Source organism: Panicum virgatum, chromosome 2K (assembly GCF_016808335.1).
Source record: "Panicum virgatum strain AP13 chromosome 2K, P.virgatum_v5, whole genome shotgun sequence".
Lineage (NCBI taxonomy): Eukaryota > Viridiplantae > Streptophyta > Magnoliopsida > Poales > Poaceae > Panicum > Panicum virgatum.
This window is the reverse complement of record NC_053137.1, coordinates 49183770-49196264: the sequence shown is the minus strand read 5'-3', so window position 1 is coordinate 49196264 and position 12495 is coordinate 49183770. Positions and strand designations below refer to the sequence as shown.

The following is a 12495-nucleotide window of genomic DNA, read 5'->3' as shown; positions in this document are numbered from 1 at the left end:
GGCCACCGGTTCCGGTTTACCGGACCGATTGGACCGGTAACCGGTTTATACCGCCCAAACTCAAAATTGAATTCAAATGTTCCCGTTGAAACGGTCAGCACAGGTTAGCCGGCCGGTTTGACCGGTTACTGGTCAAATTCAAATTTTTTTCTTTTTTGGTTTAAATTTAAATGCCCGCAAAGTATACTAAATAAATGTTTGTATAACATATTTTAGTCTAAATGAACCCTCCAAACCTTTTTTTGTACTATTTTTACATTGTATTTGTATATTTTTGTATGCACGTTTTTTTTGTTTAACTTCAAATCCCCGCAAACTATACTAAATGAACGAATTTTTGAGAAAATTTGACACCATTAAATTCGTCGCACCTTGAAGTATTTTTAGGAATTTTTTGGGAATTTTTCATTTTTTGAATTTAAATTTAAATTTTGAATTTGGGCCGGTTTCTAACCGCCCGATACCGGAACCGGTCCGGACCGGTTAGACCGGTAACCGCGGTAACCGGACCGGTTCCGGTCGGTTTTTTAACCCTGGTCACGACTCGCAAGAGAAGCGACTCGGACACGGGCGTGCGTCTCCCGCATGTCCCGGGTCCAGGTGGTCGCGTCGCCGCCTCCCCTAGGGTTGAAAATGGGACGGGAAAATCCCGTCCCGACCGGCTCCGTTTACCGTTTAAACCGACCGTAAACCGTTTCCGCGAAAAAAATGGGAAAATGGGAAAACAAAACGGGAAAACGGGCGGGAACGGGAACGAGAACGGTTGGGGTGTTTTGCCGACCGTTTTCACGGTTCCCGTTTTCAGCCGGGAAAATTCCCGCGGGAATTCCCGTATTTGTCGTAGTTGCCTGTGTTACCTGTGTTGGAAACGTGAATTGTTGTTTGCATGTGTTCCAACGTGAATTGTGAATTCGTGATTCACTTTACTTGTGTTTCTTAGTTATACGAGTCTTGTTTCCATGTTATTTATGCATAGTTGTAATTATTTTATCGAGTTAAATGTTTGAAGTGGTTGTATGTATTTTCCCGTTTTGAGTTATCGATTCCCGATCGTAATCGGCATGCTCCCGACCGATTGATTCCGTTCCCGATATCTCGTAATACCGATTTCGTTTTCCCGTCCGATTTTCCCGTTCCCGTTTCCGTTCCCGACAAAGAAATACAGTTGCGGGAACGGTTGAGGGGTTTTTCCGTTCCCGACCGTTTTCATCCTAGCCTCCCCTCCCTCCCTCTCGCCGCTCCGCGTCACTCACCGCTTCTCTTCCACTTCCAGCCCACAGCCCATCCATCGCCCCCTTGTACCTCTCGCGCGCCCGCGGCCGCCCGCGATGAGATAGACGCAGGCTCGAGCGAGAGGAGCGCGCAGGCCCCCCCCCCCCCCCCCCCCACCGCATGCTAGAGCAGGACGACGGGAGGCAACGAGGGGAGGAGGATGGCGCTGGGCGTGGTGTTCCACGGCGCGCAGCTGGCGCTGGATCTGGCGGTGGCCGGGATGTCGCTGGCGGTCGCGCTCGGCTTCTTCGCTCTCGTCACCGCCGTGCTCTGCTCCGCCGCGTTCCTCCACCACTCCAAGCCCGCCGCGGCGTCCTAGCCGTCGGCCGCTGCTACGCCACTACCGCCGCCGCAACCTCTGGGTACAGTCCTAGTCATTCATGCGCGTCACCTCGATCTGATTGGGTTCATTTCGTGGCCCAATTCGCATGCGCTACCGTTGGTTAATTCTGTGTGGAACTGAACAATGCGCGCGCGGTTATGCTTCGAACTGTAGATGGGAAACAAGAGGTCATTCATAAATGTCAGCCGCTATCTCCCAAGCGTATTGAGTGTGTACTGTGCTGCCTTGCATTAGAATCTATATAGTCGTATTGACTGGGAAATTTTTCGGCTTTAGCTTTAGCTGCTGCCAAATTTGTACATATGGTTGCACTTTCTGAACAATTTTACAAACTAAGCTAGTAGGTTGGGATGTTGTGGTGATCTGCCTTCTTGTGCTGTTATTTGTTCAGGGTGAAAGCTTCTGACTTGACATTCTCTGAAGATTATGCCTAAGGAGCTTTACAGGTCCTGCCTACCAGTTGAGAACTGTGATAGATTGATTTTTTTTTTCAGAGACTGTTCAGATGATCCTCTATGGATAACTTTGCTGTATGAAGATTCCTTTTTGATTGAATTCTGTATGTTCAAGTCTTCCTTAGGAAGCCATATGCAACTAGGCAGTAGGCACACACTTTGAGTTTGAGCAGAGTGATCATGAACTAGCTAGCATCTATCAACCGTCATGACACTTGACATTGTAGATTTGTTGTATGTCCATAAAGTGTCGGTATCGGCTTCCATCTTTCATATTAGAGTGGTTTAGATATACTGTTTAGTGTTTACTTCACCTTGTATTTACGAGTTCAATCAAGTGTGTCAACAGATTACCATTCCCCTTACTACGGCTCTCTTCTTCTATTTTAGAGATGATAGTGCTGTTGCTGATCTAATTACCTCCACATCAAGTGTAGGGAAGGAGGTGCTTCAACCGATGCCAAGGCTGCTTTAGGGCACTTGCAGATGCAAAGAATAGTTGATTTTGTACACTCCAGGTGATAGCTAGATGCTCTTGTACCACATATGTATGTTTCCTTATGCTGATTTGTAAATTAGATGTTTGCACTGTAGATTTTGTAATTGCTGTTTCTCAGGACTATTGAAAATTGTTACATCTCATAATTAGTATGTGCATTGTTTAATGCATACGTTGAACAACCAAAAAGATTGCGACAATTGAGTTCTTGTGTGAATGGTTCATTTGCAATATGAATATTTATCGCCTTTTAAAAAAAATAATATTTCTCGCTTTTATAGATTGTATTATTAACTCACTCACTCTGTCTCTCTCTCTTCTCTCCCTTGTCCCTTTGCAACCACATACAGACATTTCAAACTCTACACATACTAGGAGCAGTAGAAAGCAACCACAAATAGATAACAGCCTGCAAAGTATATCTGGACATAGAGTTATCCGTTAATATCTATATAAATACATGCATTTTTTAATATGATACTAGGAGGATGGTAAGAATATCTAAGGGGTACAATATGTGCCCAAGCTCCCAAAAGCCTTGCATTCCCCATGCTTCTACAAGGATATTAGCTAGATGATAGTGGTTGAGAGACATCCTACTAGGATATTACAGTGTTTACCAAAAGAAGCCTGTTCTTGACGAACTACGTCTCTTGTTGTGGCTTCTTCTAGTGGTCTTATCTTCTCCTTTCTTCATCTTGCCTGCTTTTTTGTCACAGCTGGTCGGGAGCTTGGTATGCATCTCCTCTTGCTCAACGTTACCATGCTCATCTCTGATACTGTCATTTTTATCATGATCTTTCTTTTCTTTGCCATTACGACTCTTCACTTGAGCTGGTCCTGTGGAAGCATCGGAAGCCAAGGAATCATAATCCCCATCATCATAATCTGCATCGGGTTTGCTTCTACCATTGCTGCAGAGACTTTCAACATTACTTCCTTCGGTTTCATTGGATTTGACATCATCAACACTCACCGGGGAGCCCAGGTACATTGTCCATCCGGATTCATTACTGTTGCACTCTTCACCATCATCCCCAGTAATCTGGGAGGATTCCATAACACGGGAGTGCAGAGACACAGAAAGAGAAGCCAAAGACAACACAAAGAAAGAAGATGAGACTACAAAACAAGCAAAGGAACACACGCTAATGCTTCACAACATCGGACAGTCCAACATCCAAGTCCGAGAAGAGCACCAAAGCCTCTCCCTCTCCCCCCTCCCCCTCCCTCTCCCTCTCCTTCTCTCAACAGCTAACCATCTTCACAGGGCAGGCAATGCAGAGGGGTTGAATTGCGTGATGCTAAGAACTTTGCAAGGGGTGGTTGCTTGTGTCTCTGTGTGGAGGCTTGTCATGGGGCTGCACGCTGCAGAAAGGATGGCAGTGCCTTTAAATGGGAAAGGCGGCCTATCCTTCCAACTGTTTCTCATAACTTTGTCAACTATTTCTGTACCTTTTGTTGCTACCAAAGCCAGGTGTAAAACATTTGCTTGCAATTGCAGTGTTCCAGGTATTTCCATGTGTAGTCCATGTGGCCTTGGCCTCTCACCTCATGGTGGGGGCCTGGCAGGGGTATACGTGCATGGGTTAGGCTATGATTTGGTAGGATTGGGAGCTTAGAATGAGGCTGGCATAGCTCAAAAGGCTTGTCGCTGCTGTGTCCGCCTGCCATGCAAATGCGTGGCTTGTTTATGACACCTCTCTCCCTTGCATTGCAGGAGCAGGTGAACATGTCTTTTGTTTGCTTTGGCATCTGCATGCAGACAATGGCCAATTAGGCTCAAAGTCATTAGATCCCTGCGCTGTATTTCTTTTGTTTTGCGGTAGTAATCAATAGCTGCTTTCTTGTTTGAGGATTCTTGAGACTGCAGTGAGAATGTGAGATGCAGAAACTTGGTTGCAATGCATGGATAGATTCGATCATTCGAAGATATGCTGGGATCTGATAGTCTAAATGCTTTATCAGCTGACCTGGTTGTTATAAATATGTGGATCCGCAGATGCCTAACTTGATCATTTGGCATCCTTTCCCCCAAGTTCGAGGAAGGAACAAGCCTGCCTCTGCCTGACTGACTTGATCCTTAAGTTTTTTCGGGAAGTAAGAGGCTGTCAGGTGTCAGAGCTTGCGGCACTCGTAAGAATATTGCTGAGCCGCAACTTGCTGCATTGTCTGATATGGTCATGTGAGCCCTGAACCTACCTGCCCTCGTGTTGCGCCTTGTTCGTCGTCCCTCCTGTCAGTTTTCCTTTTTTTTAACGAATGGTGCGAGAACATGCTATTTTATTGGCCAAATCCTGAATAAATATGAGTATGCAGCTTTGGAAGACTGTCATAAAAAACGATAAAAATAAGAAACTGTGTACATGATAAAGAAAAAGAGATTCGATGACTATATATAACAACATTGTAGGCTACTGCGCTCAGGTCAAAACTGTTTGGATGGTGGCCGCATCTCGCCACGCATAAGCTTACACGCGCTGCGACTTCATACGCAAGTGCCTAGCTTTTTTTTTTATACTGCAGTTGTGACCCGTGACGCTAGCTCCGATCCACTGCATGTTCTAAAATAGAATACACTGTTGAACACACCTTAACTCCTTAAGGTAAAAAAAAGAGTTTAGCAAGGAATTGGTAAATATTTATTTTCTGGAAGAAAGAAGAAGTGGTAAATCGAGGCCCCAACTGTCGCCGTCGCCGCGCTGTGCAAAAAGTACAACCCGTTGGCGCGTCGCGCCCCTTGACCTGTCTGTCCCTGCCTGCACTTGCACTCCAGTGCGCATCTCCGAGCGGCCACGATGTGCTGTCCTTTTCGATTTGAGACGGCATGTCGAGCTCCGGTTTACCGTTAGGATCTGCACGCTGCGCGCAGCAGCAGGAGAACGGGACAAAAATGTCCTGATGAAAATCCTTGGCTAGAGTTACGACGGGATGGAGCTCCGGTTACTCACGCCCATCTTCGGCTGACCGTATAAATAGTATAGAACTAGTAGAATAAATAGTATTTTATAAAATAAAATAAGCCGAAACAAGTTGAAACAAATCAAACCTAGATAAGCCGAACAATTTCTGAGCTCCGGTTTACCGTTAGGATCTGACGCGCTCGGGAGGGCGGGATGGAGCGCGTCAAACGGGTCACTGTTCCTGCCTGGATCCACGCCCGATCTCGCCGCCCCGGACTGTGTATGCCCGGGGCCCTGCGCCGCGAGCCGACCAGATCCACCTGTCCAATCGGAATGGAACTGTTCCGCGTTCCTGCCTCCTGTGCCGCGCGCGGTAAATGCGTGGTGCGAGCGAATACACACACATGCTTTTCTGGTTCTCGGTGGCCGGTTCGGTTGGAAAAAAAATGGATGGGATTGGCTGGGCGTTTAATCGAGTTCGTTCTAGGTTTATCGGATAACCTAAAAGGAAGATGATGTTTTGGACAAAATTTAAGTCAAACATTGAGAATATAAATCATGAATAATTTTTAAATTATTGAGTTTGAAAATATAAAAATTATATAAATAGATTTGTTTTAAAAAACACTTTCATAATAATATACATATATTACTTTTTAATAAATATTTTTATAAAAATAAACAGTCAAAGTTATGCTTCGAAGACCGTGTCGCAGTCCTAAACGTTATCTATTTTCTATATGAAAGGAGTATGTTTTTCAAGCTAGGGTGGCCCGGCCCCATGGGCCGTTGGTCGGGGCATGATGAGGAGGGACCTGGATCCTGTGCAGTTACTACTGCTACTGTAAGTTATGCAGTCCTTCCATCTGAACCATCGAAGAGACCAACAATGGTTAAGATTGGACCTTTTCTTTTCTACCAGGTTTCATCCCCAACTTGTACTGTTAGCCACCGGTACTTAGAAAAAAAACAAGGAACATAGAAGATATAAATGTTACAATGAAAATAAATACAATAATATTATCTGTATTTTACTGAAAATTGAGAATTTAATGCCCTTTAAATTTATATCACCAAAAGAGCATATGTTAAGCTGAGATCCTTTTACATGTACTAAGGTTCTCTATTGCTATTGATATACAAAAGCTTGCTTCACCACCAGCAGACTTGCATTCACAAAAGAGGCAATACCATTTGCTTAACCCAAAAGAGCATATGGTAGTCTAGGAATATAATAAGGTTCACTTTGCCTAATTCATATACAAAAGACTTGCATCAACCATAGCAGCCCAGGCTCAAGGACACGGCCTGCAAAAAAAAAACAATTATAGATGATGATTTTTCAAGACCATTTGACCTGCATAATTGACCTATACTTACACTGAAGCTTTTCTAAAACTGCCATCCATCTATCTCTTCCAAGAAGTGAGGATTGCTAACATCTTGAACAACATTTGAACTCTGAAAAGAGAGGGATACAGAGAGATAGAAACATAAAGAAAAAAATAGCATGGTCAAATCAAATATTGAAATGCTATTCTTATATAAACAGAGAAGTACAGAAAAGTTTACACAGCACGAGAACCCTGATTTGAACAAACAAACCTACTTGATGTCACCAATCCATCAAGATTACTCGTGTTTGTGTAAGACTTTCGAACATCAAAACCCATCCGACCACCATATGTCACCCAGAACTCCCAGGCTTCATCCAAACTACTAAATGTCATACCAAGTCGTGGAATCCAAAAAGAAGTTGCAGCAACTCTGCAATCGTGGGTAATAGGTAATGCAATCAACCATTTTGCTCATTTACAGTAGTACTTCCTACACAGAAATTGGTAATGTAGAGCACAAACCTTGTTGGCAATTCCTCAAGCAGCTGCTGTGCGTCATCCATAGATCGACCAGCCTCAGATGCAAGCGATTGCACAGGGGTGTGGGGGTGGTTGCGCTTCCTTGAGCAGCTGCTGGGCATCATCTATGGAGCCACCAGCCTCAGATGCAAGAGATTGGACAGGGGTGCGGAATGGCTGCTCAACTCCGGCAACAGATGAAGAAGCATGCGGGAGAGGAGGTTCCATGGCGCGCCGGCCGCTCGCACGGTCGCCTCCCTGCCCACGGCAAAGAATAAAATGGCGCCAATTGATGGCGCTTTCCCTCCAGTCAGCGCCGTCGCGCCCTTTTTTCCGTCCAAGAAGTGCTGGTGCTTTCCCGTCTGTAGCAACCCTTCGATTAGTTTGGAACGCTCCAGATTCTGCGACTGCTAAAGTTGCAGTCTCTATGGCAACCGCACCCGATCTGTGTCCGATGAGGAGGGTAGTCTGGTGGAACGCAGACACGCTACGATAGTATATGTTGGTACCACCACCTGAGACCTGAGTTGGTACAAAGTAGTAGAGCTGTACCTATGGGATTGTTAGGCGGAGCTCCACCGACGGTAGGCTATCGGTCGTTTCGGGCCACAACGCCGGAGGAACCAAAGCGAGTACGGTGGCATGGCGCTAGAATATTATGAATAATAAACTGTCAGAAAGCCGATACAAACCGACCTTAGCTCGGTAGAGCGGAGGACTGTAGTCATCGCAGATTAATCCTTAGGTCGCTGGTTCGAATCCGGCAGGTCGGATTGCCTTTTGTGTGGCCCTTTCTCACATTTTATTTCTCGTATGATACCTTTTATATTGAAGTGACGCATTTGCTTGCGGATTTAGATTTTTTTTTTAGAAAATGGTATGATGGATATCCCTGGTGAGCGGACCTGCCCTGCCTAAGCCTAATCGTGCTTGCCGCAAATGGCCTCTTCATAAAACCTTTTTGAGATGACATGTGATGCAGGCATGCAGCTCTCCATCCATCACTGAAGCACTCAGCTAGTACTATGATGGCTTCTTCAGAAAACCTTTTCCGATGACATCTGATGCAACTCGCCATCCATCACTGAAGCACTCAGCTAGTACAGTGATGTCTCCTTTGGACTTTGGAGGAAGCAGGAAGCCTGGCTCCCCGCAACTTCATATGTCGACGTCTGGTAATAAAGATGGCCTCACACCTCAGGCTTATCTAGGAGATCATGCCAGTCCAAACTTCCATCCATCATCGAAGCTCTCTGCTAGTACTGAGATTAGGAGATGTTTCCTTTGGAAGAAGCACAACGCCTGGCTCCCCGCGACTTTACATGTCAATGTCTGATAATAGTGAGAGCTACGACCTAACCCATGCAGTTAAATCTCCCTCGTTTTACGAATTTTGGACTGATCATATCGAACTAATATCACTGAATAAATTGCGAAAAGTACTTTCATGATTTCTTTCAAAAAAAGAAAAAGAAAAAGTACTTTCATGACATTGTGAGGATTCTATCAACTTTTGATGCAACTCGCCATCCATCATCGAGGCACTCAGTTAGTACTGAGATGTCTCCTTGGGAAGAAGCACAACGCCTGGCTCCCCGCAACTTTATATGTCAATGTCTGATAATAAAGAGAGAGTTACGACCTAACACATGCAGTTCAATTTCTATAATTTTACGAATTTGGTTTGATCATATCGAAATAATATCACTGAATACATTGTCAAAAGTAATTTCATGACAGGTAAAAAAAAAGGTACTTTCATGACATTATGTGGATTCTATTAACTTTATTGTCACATACGTCAATTTCAAATTTGTCATACATTTATAAACTGAGGGAGTATATCACTTTACCATACATATAATCAGGAACCTTTCTTACTGAATGTGTTTAAAACACATTTTCCTAAAAAAAAGGGACAAGTAATGGAGTGGAGGCAAAGCCCCCACCAGGCTGTCAGCATAATGCTGAGAACTAACCTGCTTCAACAGCATATGGCCGAACTCTCGAATCCAGAGCTTTGCAAATGCATGCGCTGAAACTTATTCTTGCCTGTGCAATCGTGAAAAGTGCCCTGATGAATGGGATTAGATTTCCACGAGGAGTACAGAGGGTAAACAATTCAGGCAGTCAACCACAATATGATCTCCTGATGTGAATGGTTCAAAGGGTGCAGCTCTCCAAGATGGGTAATCTTCAGATTCTAAAGGGGACGAGGAATGATTCCCATGACAACATCTACAATAGAATTGTGGTCAGAGCCTTTCATGTTGATAATGGGCATAACTATGGGCAAAATAAAGCGAATTAGATGAATGAAATTTCAGCACACAAATTTCATACCTGCTAAGTGCTAGTAACAAGAATGATCTGCATTTATAAGACTGAGCAACATCCAAATGCAAAGTATTCCTTTGGCTGGCCACTAAAAACAGATGTTGGATGGCAGACAGATTGGCTATGAGAGATCTCCCATATCCTGAGAATGTGTGTTGTGTGATCAGGAAGCAGAAACAATCCAGCACATTATCACAACTTGTGTTTTCACTTGACGATTCTGGCACATGGTGTCAGCTCCACTGTTAGCTCCACTTGGGTTTCAGCAGTGCTGTCATTTTGGGAGCTTGGACCTTATGGAAACAGGGGTAGAGGTAGACCTAAACTGACGTGGGATGAGTCGGTTAAGAGAGACCTTAAGGATTGGAATATCTCTAAAGAGATAGCTTTGGATAGGAGCGCTTGGAGACTAGCTATCAATGTGCCTGAACCTTGAACTTATTTCTTTCGGGTTTCATCTCTAGCCTACCCCAACTTGCTTGGGAAAAAAGGCTATGTTGTTGTTGTTGTTGTTGTTGGACCTTATGGAAACAAAGAAACAGGTGTGTCTTCGATGGCACTCTTCCATTGGTTAAAAATGCACGGCGGCGATTCATGGATGAACTGAAGATATGGGAATTGGCTGGAGCCTGAAAACTCCAGGAACTAGGACTTGGTCGGATGGAGGGGCTAATCTAAGTAGCCTTGTTGAGGTCGTGTTTGTTTACCTTTTACCGGTGATTTTGTAATCTTATTCTGTACTGCAACCCCTCTGTTCTAGTGTGACAGAGTGGGTTGGCCTTTTCCCTCTATAAATATAAAGATACGCAGCTCTCCTGCATGTTCGAGAGAAAAAAGGACTGAGCACTAATCGCAGTTGTATATTCTGATGCATTATCTAATTATCTGCAATACTTGTTTTAGCAAAACAAGTAAAGCATACAGCAGCCACAACATATAGATTGCCCATGTTATAGAGCAAAAAGAGTCTTTGGCTAAAAGGGTTTGGATTGGTGAATTTTTCAGCAGACCAGAAAATGCCTTGTACACATTTTCTGCTTAAGAATGGCTACTAACCATAACTGGAGAATGCCACCTGTCAAAATGTCTAATACAAGTGAAGTGTATGTCCGAAAGCTACACCGAAGTAATTGGTGACCAACTGTAGGAGACTTCAGGTAAATGTGGATACAGCCTACTTCTAAAAGCAGTTTTTGATGACAATAGCAAGAACACAATTGTTCAACGCCGACCATTGTCAAATGCGTGAGAGCATTCATCAGGAGGGAAAGTGATTAAGAAATGAAACCAGGCAGTATAAAAATGAATTTTCCCAATCAAAGACAGTGAAAAATCTATAGACATTGAAGTACAAAATGTAATTCTAGCGAGAACTGTATACCTGACATGTACTTTGAGTTCAATGGAGATGAACAAGGCACAAGCCACCAAACTGAAATCTAATTCTATTCAGTCAAACCCGATTGCCCGAAGCATCAGTCATGGCCTCTCCGGAATCCATTTTGGTCATGCAGGCATAGCGCTGCAGTTTCTCATTGAACAGCACGAGGGGATCCTTCTCCTTGAGCACGCCATTTTGGTCGTAGGCGTCCCTGAGGAACAGGGCCCAGTTCATCTCCGTGCCGGCGAGGTAGAACGCGCGGTTCTGCTTCTTCAGTGACTCGTACATGTGCCGCGTGAGCCCAAACTCCTCCTTGAACTCGACTATGTGGTGGATCATCGCGCGCTTCTCCACCGTCAAGCTCAGGAACTCGTGCACCACACCGACGCGGTACTTCTCCGCCTCGGGCGTCCACGGCTTGAGCAGCGCGCCGTTGGTGTACGGCGAGACCAGCGGGAACGTGGTCGCTGCGTCGAGGCGGTCAGCGTCCTCCGCGTCGAGCGGCATCAGCCGGCGGTGCGGGACGGCGAAGCGGAACGTGCGCCGGACGCGGCGCTCGTCCACGACGAAGTCGCGCTCCAGCGCGCTGACGGCGAGCGCGGGGTCCCAGCGCACCAGCTCGAGGACATGGCGGCCGTCCGCGGAGTCGACGACGACGCGGAAGTCATCCGGAAAGTCGCGGACACGGTCTCGGAAGTCATCGGGGAGGCCGAGCACCGCGCGGCAGTGGTGGAGCTTCGCGAGCGGCACGCGGCGGTGGGCGGTGAGCATGAGGAGCTTCCGGACCGCGCGCACCCGCGACGGGAGGAGGGTGTCGTGGATGCGGCGCTCTTCCTCGAGGAGCGAGCGCATGAGCGGCGTGAGCGCGAGGTGCGGGACGGAGTCCACGACAGGGAGGTGGAACAGCAGCGGGTGGCGCGCCGCGGAGCGCGCCACTTTGCGGCCACGGGGGAAGCCGAGCTCGCGGTACAGCTTGCCGGCCTCGGAAAGGGGGATCCGGTGGGGAGGCGGGAGGGAGGCCAGGAACGAGCGCGCGCGGTGGAGGAAGCGGAAGGCCGTGTCGCGGTCGAGTACGGCGTCGAGCGCCGGAACGCGGCGCGCGGCCTCCGGCTCGATGGGGGCGGCCCGCGGGCTGTTGAGCTTCTTCAGGAGCTTCCTGCGCCGCTTGCAGGGGAGCAGTGGCAGGAGCGAAGCCGCCGCCTCCGCAGCCGCCGCAGAAGATATCGGAGCCGGCGCCGGCGCGGGAGCTGGGACGGGAAGAAGGAGCGCTCTCGTGGCGCAGAAAAGGCGGCGCGCCATCGCGGCGGGCGGCGTCGGTGCGGCGGGCGGCGGCCGCGTGGGTCTAGCCGGGCTCCGTACTTGCAGTCCAGGGTTTGATCAAATGACGCACGAAAATTGAAGGCACCGTAACCGTCCGATCATGGGGCCCACTCCACTTCCCACCCCACT

The 12495-nt window shown here is 46.8% G+C and overlaps 2 protein-coding genes and 1 long non-coding RNA gene across 9 annotated transcripts; 1 reads left to right on the top strand and 2 right to left on the bottom strand.

Annotated features, from left to right (window-relative positions):
* The first annotated feature begins 1220 nt into the window (after window positions 1-1220).
* On the top strand, window positions 1221-4143 carry LOC120682028. Its single transcript, XR_005678178.1, has 3 exons — window positions 1221-1634; window positions 2508-3557; window positions 3645-4143. It is a non-coding gene; the product is annotated as an uncharacterized LOC120682028 (long non-coding RNA).
* A 2323-nt stretch (window positions 4144-6466) lies between these two features.
* Window positions 6467-7840, bottom strand: LOC120696098. Of its 3 annotated transcripts, XR_005684009.1 has the most exons (4): window positions 7332-7840; window positions 7082-7239; window positions 6853-6933; window positions 6467-6780 (listed from the first exon to the last, which is right to left on the bottom strand). XR_005684009.1 is itself a non-coding variant. In XM_039979249.1 (3 exons), the coding sequence occupies exons 1-3, from the start codon at window positions 7451-7453 to the stop codon at window positions 6908-6910; spliced, it is 306 nt and encodes a 101-aa protein (XP_039835183.1). In that variant the 5' UTR covers window positions 7454-7840; the 3' UTR covers window positions 6831-6907. The 3 variants fall into 3 exon arrangements, 1 of the variants encoding a protein (XP_039835183.1); XR_005684008.1 differs by having other exon boundaries at window positions 6853-7239; XM_039979249.1 differs by lacking the exon at window positions 6467-6780 and having other exon boundaries at window positions 6831-6933.
* Window positions 7841-8733: 893 nt separating this feature from the next.
* On the bottom strand, window positions 8734-12420 carry LOC120682000 (protein WHAT'S THIS FACTOR 1, chloroplastic-like). Of its 5 annotated transcripts, XM_039963726.1 has the most exons (5): window positions 11047-12415; window positions 10187-10480; window positions 9672-9958; window positions 9308-9566; window positions 8734-8945 (listed from the first exon to the last, which is right to left on the bottom strand). In XM_039963726.1, the coding sequence occupies exon 1, from the start codon at window positions 12343-12345 to the stop codon at window positions 11119-11121; it is 1227 nt and encodes a 408-aa protein (XP_039819660.1). In that variant the 5' UTR covers window positions 12346-12415; the 3' UTR covers window positions 8734-8945; window positions 9308-9566; window positions 9672-9958; window positions 10187-10480; window positions 11047-11118. The 5 variants fall into 5 exon arrangements, with proteins under 5 accessions (XP_039819660.1, XP_039819677.1, XP_039819684.1 ...); XM_039963721.1 differs by lacking the exon at window positions 8734-8945 and having other exon boundaries at window positions 9065-9566; XM_039963743.1 differs by lacking the exons at window positions 9672-9958; window positions 10187-10480 and having other exon boundaries at window positions 11047-12412.
* Between the last annotated feature and the right edge of the window lie 75 nt (window positions 12421-12495).

What these genes read in the sequence shown, in the direction of transcription:
- LOC120682000 (XM_039963750.1), bottom strand. Translation starts at nt 12,345, where the DNA reads ATGGCGCGCCGCCTTTTCTGCGCCACGAGAGCGCTCCTTCTTCCCGTC.
- LOC120696098 (XM_039979249.1), bottom strand. Translation starts at nt 7,453, where the DNA reads ATGATGCCCAGCAGCTGCTCAAGGAAGCGCAACCACCCCCACACCCCT. An exon ending in CTTGAGGAATTGCCAACAAG is followed by an intron (nt 7,240 to 7,331) that starts GTTTGTGCTCTA and finishes CCACGATTGCAG; the next exon opens with AGTTGCTGCAACTTCTTTTT. An exon ending in TGATGGATTGGTGACATCAA is followed by an intron (nt 6,934 to 7,081) that starts GTAGGTTTGTTT and finishes CTCTCTTTTCAG; the next exon opens with AGTTCAAATGTTGTTCAAGA.